Here is a 12,559-nt window from a genome sequence, read left to right on the forward strand (position 1 = left end):
CCACTGGTCCAACCCAGGAATCGAACCTGCAACTTTCTTGCTGCAGTGTGGCTCTCATTTGTCATAATTTTATTTATTCTTTCTATTCATATATTTTTGGACTTAAACATTTCCAAATGCTTCAACTCACTTTTATCTATACCTGCTCCAGAGCGACCTCTTGAGGTTGCACACCATCTAGAAGATGTGGAGGTGAAGGAGAACAGCTCTGTGACTCTGAGATGTGCGTTCGCGCCCTCTCCCCGAGTGGTTCGCTGGTTCAAAGGTCGCACCGCTCTGAAGCCCTCAAACAAGTACAGCATGAAGCGAGAGGGGAAGCGGGCAGAGTTGACAATTCACGGTCTCATTGGGATGGATGCTGGACAGTACCGCTGTATGGCCGGGGGCTCACAGACCACTGGACATGTCAAGGTACAAGGTAAGCTGTATTTAAGAACTCATATATTTAGAGGAGCAATGATCTCGTGAAACGTGACTCTTATGACAAAGCGCTCTGTAAGTCAGCTTTCAGATCAGAATTATGTGGATGAATGATGACTCCTTTGATGTTTTGTGTTTGTTGATGTGCGATACTTCTTTGAAACTGCAGTAAAAACACTGAAGTTTGTCCGACATCTTGAGCCAGTTGAGATTGAGGAGGATGGTGTCGCTAAATTTTCCTGCGAGCTCAACTATGTGGTCGCCAACGTGGAGTGGCTGCTGAACAGTGTGCGAATATACTCTAGTGCCATCAACAAAATCCAGCTCATGGGCACTATGCACAGTCTTACCATGAAGAAGCTGCGACCACAGACCAGCAGGATCACCTTTAAAGCGGGTCTTCTGAGCGAGACAACATGTATAAAGGTCAAAGGTGAGGTCCTCAGCTCTCTGTTGAATACCCATAATGTTAAGATTATTCATGAAATGGTTTGTCTTCAGAGCGCCCCGCGGTGTTCCTGAAGCCTCTGGAGGACGTGTCAGGGGAGGAACAAGGCGAGGTCTGCCTGCAGTGTGAAGCCTCCAAAGAGTCTGTCGCTCCTGTTTGGAGGAAGGGCGGCGAGGTCCTGGTGGCTGATGATAAACATGAGATGTGCCAGTTTGGGAAGTGCATGGCGCTGATTCTCCATGCACTGACCAAGGATGACGCTGGGCATTACACCTGCGACCTGGGAACCAGTCAGACCAAGGCCAAGGTGTCGGTCCACGGTAGGTCAAGGTTCAAAAGGTTGTTGGCAAACTGATGATGCTACAATGCTGCGAATATAAATAGTAATATACGTACGATATTTACAGTTCAAACAGTAATAAATTAATGTAATTTTATAGTTTTGCTGGGCACCTTATGTGGCCCTCGGGCCACACTTTGCTCATGCCTACATTAAATCTTCATTAGATCCTCTTCCCTTCCAGATCTTCGCATAAGCATCGTCCATCGCTTGAAGACCACCACTGTCCTCGAAGGAGAGACGTGCTATTTTGAGTGTCTTGTCTCCCACGACATGAGTGAAGGACCCTCTTGGACCATCAACGGTCAGATTGTGGATCTCAACAGTCGCATCCAAGTGGTCAACAACGGGCGCAAATACAAACTCAGCATTAAGGAGGCTACACTTTCCGATGCCGGTGAAGTGGTCTTCTCAATTAAAGACCTCAGCTGCAGGACCATGCTTTTTGTGAAAGGTTGGATTTGTATGATTTATTTCACCACATTCATGCTTCTATGAAAGTGTGCGTTCTCCTTTAGAGCGGCCAGTGCATATCTTCAGAGACCTGCTGAATGTCAAAGCTGTACCTGGTGAAGATGCGGAGCTCAGCTGTGAGATCACCAAACCCGAGGTCACGATCCACTGGCTGAGAAACGGCCGTCTACTCAGGCAGAGCCCAAAGTTTGTGATGAGTGTGGAGAAGAACTTGGCCCGGCTGGTGGTCAAGAACACGACAGTCAGAGACTCTGGGGAGTACTGCTGCGAGGCTGCCGGCGTTGCCACCCGCGCCAAGCTGGAAGTCAGAGGTCTGGACATTCCTGCTCTCCTTGTGCTTCCTTTTCTGATGAAAACTTGGACTTACAGAGCTTCAGCACACGTTCGCTCGGGATCTGAAGGAGACGCAAGCGGAGGAGAAGAGCAAAGTGACGCTGGAATGTGAGACACGACTGCCTGCCAAGAAGGTCACGTGGCTGAAGGGAATGATGGAGCTGAGGTCAGGACGGAAGTATGTGATAAGGCAGAAGGGCGTGGTTCTGTCGCTGACCATCGCCTGTCTGGAGAAGTCAGACCAGGATGTTTACACGTGTGATGTGGGAACCATGCAGAGCAGAGCACAGCTGACTGTTAGGGGTGAGCGGCACGAATGTTGACCCGACCTGCCCCTGTTCCACATTACTTTTTAACAATTCTTAGAAACCGTCAGGAGTGGAAGTGCTATGAATGAATGAAGGCATTGTTGTGTCTCAGGCCAGAAGGTGTTGATCTTGGATGAGCTCGAGGACGTCGAGTGCCTGGAGGGCGACACCGTCACGTTCCGGTGTCGCATCTGTCCGAGCGACTACACAGGCGTCAAGTGGTACCTGGATGAGACCCTGCTTTACACCAACCAGCTCAATGAAATTCAAATGGTGGCAGGGGGCTACCACACCCTCATGTTCCGGCAGCTTGCCCGCAAAGACACCGGCACCATCTCCTTTGCAGCAGGAGACAAACGCTCGTATGCCTCGCTGCTGGTCAGAGGTAAAGCCGTCTTCCGTTTATCGTTCAATCCCATTGTCTTGATTGTGTTGCTCACTCATCAGAAAGACGTCCGACCATCTGTAAACCACTGGAGGACTGTGAGGCCATAGAGGGCGGAGGTCTGGTTCTGTCCTGCGAGACCTCCAAGCCGTGTCACATCCTTTGGTACAAAGATGGCTGCCTCATGTGGCACTCTTCGCGGTACTTTGCCTCTCGCTCCGGCTGTGAAGCCCGTCTCACCATCCGGGAAGTGTCAAGTGGTGATGCAGGAGTGTACGAGTGCAGCGCTGGGTCTGTGACAACAAGAGCCGTTGTCACTGTCAAAGGTTTGAAGCAGCATTCTTTGCTGATGCCACTGTCCAAAGCCGGAATATCACTGTAAATATCTTTTTCATCCCCAGCCATCCCTGCCGAGTTCATCCAACCTCTGAAGCCTCTTGAGGCCAATGAAGGTGAAACAGCAACGCTGACTTGTGAGTTCTCTTTGCCGGGCGTCGTCATCCATTGGAAGAGAGGTCGAGAGAGCCTCAGGCAGGGAGAGAAGTACGTGATCAAACAGAAGAAGACGGTCAACTCTCTCACCATCAGATACCTGAAACCAGAGGATTCCGGAGAGTACAGCTGTCAGTGTCGCGAGCATTGCACATCCGCTAGCCTTAAGGTTCAAGGTAGGAGCTGGAAACGTGGCTTACGTTCACTACTACCTGTCGGCCTCTTTGTTTGTGTGTTTGTTCGCAACAAAACTCAAAAAGTTGATGGTGGATTCTAATGGAATTTCGAGGACAAGTCAGAAATGGGATATAAAAAACAATACTCGGTTTCAGGGCTGATCCATTGGCTCATTTGGATTGGTGAACATTCTAAAGGTTTTCCCATTCATTTCTATCACTTCCAAACACGTGAGTGGCTCCGGTTAATGTGAGTTACTGGCTGTAAATACTGACTTAATAAAACATCATACAATCGAACTACTGAATCGATGAATCTTCATGTCACTATGGTGGCAAAATGTAGATCTACCATTGTTTTAAGTGATTCTCATTCTTCCATCCGTGGATGGAGCTACTTATAGCTACTGCCTCCTGCTGTCCGACTGAGCACATCGCACTCAGAATATATTAAACACAAATTCTACAGATGAAATACAAGTAGAGGAATAACATCAAAATCACAGTTGGGATGAGAAAGGATTGCTGGGCGTTGGCATGTCTTTCTAGTTAATGTTTGTTTGTGTAATTTAGTGATTGATAATCTTGTTTTTCCTTTTTTTGCCATATTCTTTGCATATGTTTCTTGTTTGACAAAGATGATAAGAATTTTAAAAACTACCATACTATTCTGAAATATTTCAAAGAGTTCATTAGGTGACTCTGAAGTAGTGTTGTTTCTGGCTTCATGTTTTAATTTAAGTTTTCATCTAGTTTTTGCGTCAAGCTCAAATATTTTTTTGAATGACTTCTGGGCCCTTCCAAACTCTTTTTAGTCCGGTCCAGTTTTAGTGGATTAAAACTCTTATTTTAGTCATCCATGGCTATTAACGTAGAGTTTTAGTCAATGAAAACTTTCAGTTGACAAAATTGTTCAAGAAATATCAAGAAAATATAAAATCTAGATGTGTTTTACATTATTTTGCCCTGTATAAGACCAAATTCCTTGAGTGTTTTGTCAGGGATTAATTATAAAAATAACAATAACAAACAAAATAATCCATAATTACTGTATCACAAAAATAAATATATCAATGTGAGCATACTGTGGTCTTTGTTTTGAAAGATAGACTGAAATGACAGTGACTATGTAACACTGTCCTGTCAGAAACTAATTTCTCGTCCAGATTTGGTGAACAAAAGTTTGGAGACCTTTTATCTTTGTTTATTATTATTATTATTTTTAAATAAAATTCCAGCCAATAGCGACTTTATTGTAATTGTTCATGCAAAGATTGCATGAATATATAGTTTGTGTATGATAAGTTTACTCTTCTTATCTGTGGTTTTTGAATTATTTATAGTGATATTTGTTGTTGATGAAAACGGCAGAAACATGATCATTAAGTTGCACTCTTCAAAAGAAGGATGAACAACAACATTCAGTTCTTCATGATCCCAGCCTTATGGTCAAAGGGGTTGATTTGAAAAAGGTGTCCATAGTAACTAAAAGGTTTGGTGAAAATGAACTTGTTCCCTGCAGCTGTTCCAATAACATTCAAGCAGCAGTTGAAGAACATCCTGGCCGAGGAAGGCAGCAGTGTCATCCTTCGGTGTGAACTTTCCAAACCTGGATTTCCAGTAGAGTGGAGGAAGGGGAACGAGCTTCTCCGGAATGGGGTTAAATACCAGATCAGGAAAATGGAGACTACTATGGAGCTGCTGATATGGAAGCCTGTGCCTGGGGACAGCGGCATCTACTGCTGCGCGTGTGCGGATCAAATCACATCTGCAATTGTCAAAATCACCAGTACGTATACTTTTATTCAGTCAGTTAGTGGCAAGCTTTTTATTGAAAACATAGAAATAATTCAAATCCTTGATTCTAGATGTTAGGAGGGTGAAATATGATGTCAGAACAAATGGATGTAGATGTTAATGTTCAACTTCACCATCAGGTCTTCCAGTCACATTCAAACAGAAACTGAGGAACATCACGATGGAGGAGGGTAACACTGCGACACTCCGCTGTGAGGTGTCCAAGTCAAGCCAGGCTGTGGAGTGGAGGAAGAGGGGGAATGAACTCATCCACAATGGAGACAAGTATCAGATGCGGCAGAGAGAAACCCTGATCGAATTGAGGATTTTAGATGTGACGCCGGAAGACAGCGACATCTACACCTGCATCTGTGGAGGCTTAGAGACCACTGCGACTCTCACCGTCAACGGTAAAACACATGATGGAACTTGACGCAAGCGCCTCCAAAATTGCTTTCTTTCTTTTGAATCTGAACCCACATTGTTTTTTATTTAAAATGCTAATGTCCCACAAGCCCTTCACAAAAAGTAGTCCACTTGAAGTTCATTTTATAAAGTATTCTTGAGTATAAGTATAGCAAGTGTACTACCGGCCATATACTTATAGTCTACCAAAAGCATACTAATTTAATACTTCTTCGTCCTAAACTGGGATCTTTTAAGTTTACAATAGTACACTGTCATGTATAGTTCAAACAAAATACTGGTAGATCACCAGAATGGTGGACACATTCTCTACCTTTAAGTATTTTCAATGTAGTATGCCAAAAGTACTACCTCAGTTTTAGTATAAAATCAGTCTACTCATAGTACACTTGAATAAATTTCTTTTTGCTAAGAGGGAATATTAGCTTATGACTATTATTCTTGCTGCCTTCTTTGAAGCCATCCCCATCAACTTCAAGCAAAAGCTGAAGAACATTCAGATCGAGGAAGGAAACCACGTCACACTCAGCTGTGAGATCTCCAAGGCTGGAGTCCCTGTAGAGTGGAGACTGGCTGGTTATTTACTGGAGAACGGAGACAAGTACCTGGTCAGACAGAGGGGGACAGTCCTGGAGCTGACCATCAGAGACACTGAGCCAGAGGACAGTGGAGTTTACACCTGTGTGTGCCGAGAGCAGAAGACCAAGGCCACGGTTAAAATCATAGGTGAGCGTCTGTGAATTCACTGAAGATTACTGTTAGTTTTGCTCTTTATTTCAACATGCAACCTGTCTTCAACCGTTGCAGTACTTCATGGTACTTGTCAGAATAATGGGAGTGATTTTTACAGATGGGAAAATGGCCATGACTCGCCTTTGCTTTGTCATGGACATGACACCTGGTTTACAGATTGTAGCAGACGATTTTGTAACAAGTCGACTCCTTTCCATTCAACTTTGACAAAAACTCAATATTACCGCGTCAAACTAGTTCAACACAGCAGATGAGAGTTACCCCATTGTTGCTGACATCTCACTGAAGTGTTTACTGAAGTTTGCCGTTGTTTACTAGTGGAATCAGTAGCTGCCACAAATGTTAGAACTGATGTGAACACAGTGTACTGACTTGACATGGAAGGAGTTGCGTCAAAAGCAGTTAGTGACAACAGTCTTTGACAAGAAAAATAAGTTTAATTCAATGGAGTCATCTAAAAATTAAGTATAGCTCAGGTGGGTTCACTTTTCTTCATGAAAAAAGTTGACGCTCTTGCGTTGTGACCCAAGTATTGTGAAGTGTATCGTATCATAAAGGTTTTTGCCCATACTCTAACCATAGCTATTAATAACTCTCAACAACTATGCCTTCTTTCTGTGGCTCTGCAGCAATTCCTGCCAAGTTCAAAGTTGGCTTAAAGAACCAGGAGGTTGAGGAAGGAAAAATGCTGACGTTACAATGCGAGCTGTCAAAAGGAGGCGCTGTGCTGCAGTGGCAGAGGGATGGGCAGCTGCTGTCTGAGGAGATTTCTTCAGAAAAGTACCAGATCAAGCTTGAGGGCAAGACAGCTCGGATGATCATCCGGAACCTCCAACCAGAGGATGCAGGAAGGTACAGCTGCATCATGGGAGACGAAAAAACGACAGCTGAGGTCAAAGTCAAACGTAAGTTGAAAGTTATGACGAACAATAAATCATAATATGGGATCATTGTTCCATTTCCCAGTGATGCTTTAAGAGACATGAAATATTTGAGCCTGGATGTATTTGGTCCTATCGGCACTGGTATCTTTCAGTGTTTACCTACAATGACCTGCAGAAGTTCTTTTATTAAACACATCTGCAAGAAGAAAACTTGAATTCATTATATACTGTGGAAAATGTGCTTGCAACAGCTCTTCCAGTCACATTTAAGCGGGGACTCCAGTCTCTGGTCATAAAAGAAGGGAACAGCGGAGTGTTCTGCTGTGAGCTTTCCAAACCCGGCTCTCCTGTGACGTGGCTGAGAGGCAGAAGCCTCCTGAAGCCTGGAGGCAGATATGAGCTGAAACAAGAGGGGCCTTACACCAAGCTGGTGATCCACAACATAGAGGAGGGCGACGCAGGGAAGTACACCTGCAAGACCACCGACAGCCAGTCGACGGCTGAGCTCACGGTGCAAGGTACCTCACATTTAAGCTGGACTTTATTTTGAAAAACAGTCGAAATCAAACGAAGGCCACTCATTGTGTTGTTATTTAACAGAGTCAGCAGAGCGCAAGAGGGAAAGAGGTCAGCTATAAATAGAAGAGCTGTTATGAATATAGATCCATTATTGTTGACCCCCAGTGACCTTCCACTTGTTGTTTGTCATGTCTAATGTACAGGCATAAGCCATCCATCTCCCAGTCACAGATGTGCACACACTGAGTGTACTTCACATGACTTTTTAGACACGCGTTTCCTGTTTCAGAAGCTAGAACTACATTTCCACTTCCATGTGATTCATCCCACATCCAAAGAATAATTCACATTCTTCACAATCGTGTTTGACTTTGTTTACTGGCATGTTAAAATCTTGTTTATGTCTGTTTAAATTGGCGCTGTCCCTTTAAAATTTTTTTTTTTTTTTTTGCATACATTTTTGGCAAAAATCTCTAGTATATATTGTCACATCATTTATTTACTTTTTTTTAACAGCGCTTATTTAAATAGATGAAAACCTGTAAGGTGACATTGTTTTGACTAAAACACCTCATGTGGCATCTCATCTTGAGAATGAATAGATCCAAATCCTAAATCCTTTGCTTGGCGTAACTCGTTCATCTTCATTTCCAAATTGTGATTTTCATTCCTGCCTTGTCAGGTTTACCCCCCAGTTTCAAGTTGCCGCTGGTTAACCAGGAGGTGATGGAAGGAAGCAGTGTGTTTCTCCACTGTGAGCTCAGTAAGCCTGCTCCAGCAGTGGAGTGGAGAAGAGGGGCGGCGCTGCTGAGGACCGGAGACAAGTACCAGATGAGGAAAAAGGAACTGCAGGTGGAGATGAAGATTGTGGATGCTACTTTAGAAGATGCTGGAGAGTACACCTGCGTTTGTGGCGACCAGAAGACCACAGCAATGGTCATGGTGAACGGTGAGTTTTGCAGCTTAGAAGAGCTTTAGCGATTTAGTAAAAGAAAAGGTTGTCAGCACTCTGGATCTTATCTGTTTTTCAGAGCAACCAATCAAATTTGTCCAAGGGCTGAAGAACATCCAGGTACGGGAGGGAAATGGAGTGACTCTCTGCTGCGAGCTTTCCAAGCCAGGGTTTATAGTGCAGTGGATGAAGGGAGAGCGAGAGTTGACCAACGGCGAGAAGTACCAGATGAAGCAGAGCGGCTCCACTGTGGAGCTTCTCATTAGGAAAAGCCAGCCTGAGGACAGTGGCATTTACAGCTGCGTTTGTGAAGATGTGAAAACCTCTGCCACCATCATCATCTCTGGTACGGACATCGTTGAATCTATATAGTTTCACGTCGCTCATCGTGATTCATGCTTTCCAGGCATTCCAGTAACATTTAAGCAAAAGCTCAAGAACATGGAAGCAGTGGAGGAAGGAACCATGACGCTGCACTGTGAGCTTTCCAAACCAGGAGTCCCAGTCCAGTGGAGGAAAGATGCCCAACTCCTGAAGGAGGGAGGACGATATCAGATGAAGCAGGAGGCCAGAGTTTGTGAGATGTTGATCAAGGATCTGACTCTGAAGGACGCTGGGGAGTACAGCTGCTTTGTTGGTCCCGTTGAAACATCTGCAGACGTCAAGATAAGAGGTGCTCTTCTTCCTATCTTGTCAGGAACATGACTGTAAATGTCTACTTTTTCCTTCAGACCTGCCTGTAACGTTCAAACAAGAGGTCAACAATTTGGAGGTGAAGGAGGGCGATTCTGGAGTCTTCACCTGTGAGCTCTCCAAACCTGGAGCTGCGGTGGACTGGAGGAAAGGAAGAGTCGTCTTGAAGCCCGGCTATAAATACGAGATGAAGCAGGACGCGCACCAGGCGCGACTCATCATCAATAATGTGGAGGAGAATGATGCTGGAAAGTACACCTGCAAGACGAAGGACAGCCAGTCCACAGCTGAGCTGAGCGTCAGAAGTACAGGGGATTTTTGCTCCAGTCTCACAACTGGATCTGGGAACCAGTCCATATCACTTAATCCTTCTTCTCTTTCGCAGCTTCTCCTATCACCTTTAAGACCAAGCTAAGAAACCAGCAGGTGGAGGAGGAAAACACTGTGACGTTGAGCTGTGAGCTGTCGAAGCCGGGCCTGAGTGTTGAGTGGAGGAAAGGCGAGGAAGTGCTGAAGAATAATTTCAAGTATCAAATCAAAAGTCGAAGTGGCATTCTGGAGTTGATCATCAAGAACTGCCAGGTGGAGGACAGCGGAGCTTACAGCTGCGTCCATGGCGACATAAAGACTACGGCTATTGTCGCCGTGAACCGTGAGTGAGGTCGTGAAGCCTGGTCATGTTTGGCAGGTTCCACTGAACGGTTCTTTTTTTTTTTGCTCACAGCGATTCCCCTGTCATTCAAAATGGGTTTGAAGAACCAGGAGGCCCCTGAAGGAGGCAATGTGATTCTGCGCTGCGAGCTGTCCAGAGACGGGCTGCCTGTGGAGTGGTGGAAGGGGGAGGACCTGCTCCATCATGGAGGACGGTATCGGATGACGCTGAGAGGAAAGACGGCTGAGATGCAGATTAAAAACATCCAGCCTGAGGATGTGGGAGAGTACAGCTGTGTTTTCGGCGAGCAGAAGACAGCAGCTGAAGTCAACGTGCGAGGTCATTCGATCACTTATTACCTGTTGATAAACATTCATTGCTCGAACCTCACCAATCTCACTGCAGCCTGGAGAACAGGGCGGAGCTCAGCATTACTTACCTTCTGGTGAACTACAGGATCAAAAAGCAGTCTGCAATGTTTTATTCACAATAAACACATTTAGTATTGCGATATGCAAACTAATGGCATTCTCAGATTTGATGCACAACAGTTTTCATGCTCAAAAACAATTGTTTCACTATTCTCAGACCCATAAAATAATGAATAAACTTTGTTTTAGCCTTGGATTATCCATTAAATCTTATCAATTAAATCTTATCGACCGATCATGTGACCCTTGGACTAGGCTTCAGTAAATGTGTCCATGTGTTCAGATGTGCTCTTTCTCATTGCAGCCGCAGCATCTGTGTTCATTGAGAAGGAGCTGGAGAGTCAGGCGGTGATGGAGGGGAAGCCAGTGCTGTTCTCCTGTGAATTCTCAAGTGCCAACGTGCCTGTCACATGGAAAAAGGACAACGTTGCCATAGAGGACGGCGGTCACTACATTCTAAAGAAGAACGGCCCTCAACATTCCTTGGAAATCCAAAAGTTGCTTCCTGAGGACGCTGGGGAGTACTGCTGCATCACCAGGGGCAAAAAGACCACCGCCAAGCTGATCGTGAGGGGTAGGTGATGACATGTGACCACGCCTAACTCAACCTCATCAACGCCTAACCACCCGTGTGACCGTCAGCATTTATGAACCTCATCGCAGAATCCATTTCTAAACATCCAGCCGTATCTAGCTCCATCTTCCTCCACAGAACGAGTGCGGATCGTGAAGGCGCTGCAGGACATCACGGTGACGGCAGGAGAGGATGCCGTGTTCGTGTGTGAGCTGAGCCATGCAGACGTCCGTGATGGAGTGTGGTGGTTGGGCTCCACCCCGCTGCAACAGAACGAGATGAACCAGATGATGTGCCACGGCCGGCAGCACCGCCTGGTCCTCACCATGGCAACTCCGGATGAGACAGGGACGGTGGCCTTCGTGGTCGGGGAGGAGAGGACGTCCGCCAGCCTGCTGGTGACTGCTAAACCCAAAGGTGAGCACATACATAAAAGACACCTGTCCACAAGTGTTGCATTGTCCTATGATCACTCATGGCGTTTCAACTTCTAGTCTTATTCGAGAAAAAGCCTCAAGATGTCACGACAATGGAAGGAGAAACAGCCAAGTTGACTTGCACCATCTCTGATTGCCACTCGCGTGTAACCTGGATACGCAATCACATCCCTCTTAGCAGCGGGGATAAGTACGAGATGCTGAAGGAGGGAAGGAACAACATGCTGCTTATACGTGATGTGGATCCTCTGGATACAGGCGTTTACTTTTGCAACACAGGGGACGAGCAAAGCAGCGCGAAGCTCACCGTGACAGGTGATCATGTTCCTCCTATTATATTTCAATATTAAAGTATCACACTCATAGGGCCTTTTTAGCAACAAAATGACTGCAAGTTACTAATCCCAACACCTTGATCTCCCCCTCATTTGGCTCAGAACTGCCTCCATTCTTCCATGAGGAGCTCCAAGACGTGGAGACAGAGGAGGGAGGTTCGGCCTCACTCTTCTGTGAGCTGTCTAAACTGGGTGTACCCATTCAATGGAAGAAAAACAATCTCCCATTGAGAGCCAGCAGGAAGTATGAGATGAAACAAGATGGCTGCTTCTTGCAGCTCCACATCAAGGAGCTCAAACTGGACGATAGTGGCGTCTACTCCTGTCAAGCTGGAAGTGCTGAGACGAGTGCAACTGTCAAGGTCAAAGGTGTGTTGAGTGTGGCAGGACTAGTACCGCTAGTAATAATAATAAGATGTCACATTGTTGGACCTTTATTTTGTCCAGAACTCCCTGCCTTCTTCAAAAAAGAATTGAGAAACGTGAATGGTGAGGAAGGAGGAACGCTCTCCCTCCAGTGTGAGCTGTCCAAGAGCGGCGCAGCAGTGCAGTGGAAGAAGAATCGGCTGCCTCTCAGAGCCGGCGCTGGTTGTGAGATGAAGCAGGAGGGCTGCTTCCTCACGCTCATTATCAGACATCTCAAAAGTGAGGACTGCGGCCGCTACTCCTGTCAGGTGGGAAGAGCTGAAACATGTGCCACCGTGACTGTGACAGGTATGTACACGGGGAC

At 45.8% G+C, this 12,559-nt stretch overlaps 1 protein-coding gene across 3 annotated transcripts in view; it reads left to right on the forward strand.

Moving 5' to 3' along the window:
* Window positions 1-12,559, forward strand: part of obscna (obscurin, cytoskeletal calmodulin and titin-interacting RhoGEF a) — a 39,729-nt gene that overhangs the window by 3,800 nt on the left and 23,370 nt on the right. For all 3 annotated transcript variants that reach the window (XM_053865749.1, XM_053865758.1, XM_053865765.1), the window contains exons 8-33: window positions 152-418; window positions 590-853; window positions 922-1,188; window positions 1,393-1,662; window positions 1,727-1,993; window positions 2,052-2,318; window positions 2,436-2,708; window positions 2,771-3,034; window positions 3,110-3,376; window positions 4,899-5,165; window positions 5,314-5,583; window positions 6,059-6,325; window positions 6,982-7,257; window positions 7,488-7,754; window positions 7,837-7,863; window positions 8,438-8,704; window positions 8,787-9,053; window positions 9,114-9,380; window positions 9,439-9,705; window positions 9,786-10,052; window positions 10,125-10,391; window positions 10,788-11,057; window positions 11,196-11,474; window positions 11,552-11,809; window positions 11,932-12,198; window positions 12,277-12,543. In XM_053865749.1, coding sequence (XP_053721724.1) covers window positions 152-418; window positions 590-853; window positions 922-1,188; window positions 1,393-1,662; window positions 1,727-1,993; window positions 2,052-2,318; window positions 2,436-2,708; window positions 2,771-3,034; window positions 3,110-3,376; window positions 4,899-5,165; window positions 5,314-5,583; window positions 6,059-6,325; window positions 6,982-7,257; window positions 7,488-7,754; window positions 7,837-7,863; window positions 8,438-8,704; window positions 8,787-9,053; window positions 9,114-9,380; window positions 9,439-9,705; window positions 9,786-10,052; window positions 10,125-10,391; window positions 10,788-11,057; window positions 11,196-11,474; window positions 11,552-11,809; window positions 11,932-12,198; window positions 12,277-12,543 — 6,723 coding nt within the window. The remainder of the gene's footprint in view (window positions 1-151; window positions 419-589; window positions 854-921; window positions 1,189-1,392; window positions 1,663-1,726; window positions 1,994-2,051; window positions 2,319-2,435; window positions 2,709-2,770; window positions 3,035-3,109; window positions 3,377-4,898; window positions 5,166-5,313; window positions 5,584-6,058; window positions 6,326-6,981; window positions 7,258-7,487; window positions 7,755-7,836; window positions 7,864-8,437; window positions 8,705-8,786; window positions 9,054-9,113; window positions 9,381-9,438; window positions 9,706-9,785; window positions 10,053-10,124; window positions 10,392-10,787; window positions 11,058-11,195; window positions 11,475-11,551; window positions 11,810-11,931; window positions 12,199-12,276; window positions 12,544-12,559) is intronic.

This window comes from Synchiropus splendidus, chromosome 1 (assembly GCF_027744825.2).
Source record: "Synchiropus splendidus isolate RoL2022-P1 chromosome 1, RoL_Sspl_1.0, whole genome shotgun sequence".
Classification (NCBI taxonomy): Eukaryota; Metazoa; Chordata; class Actinopteri; order Syngnathiformes; family Callionymidae; genus Synchiropus; species Synchiropus splendidus.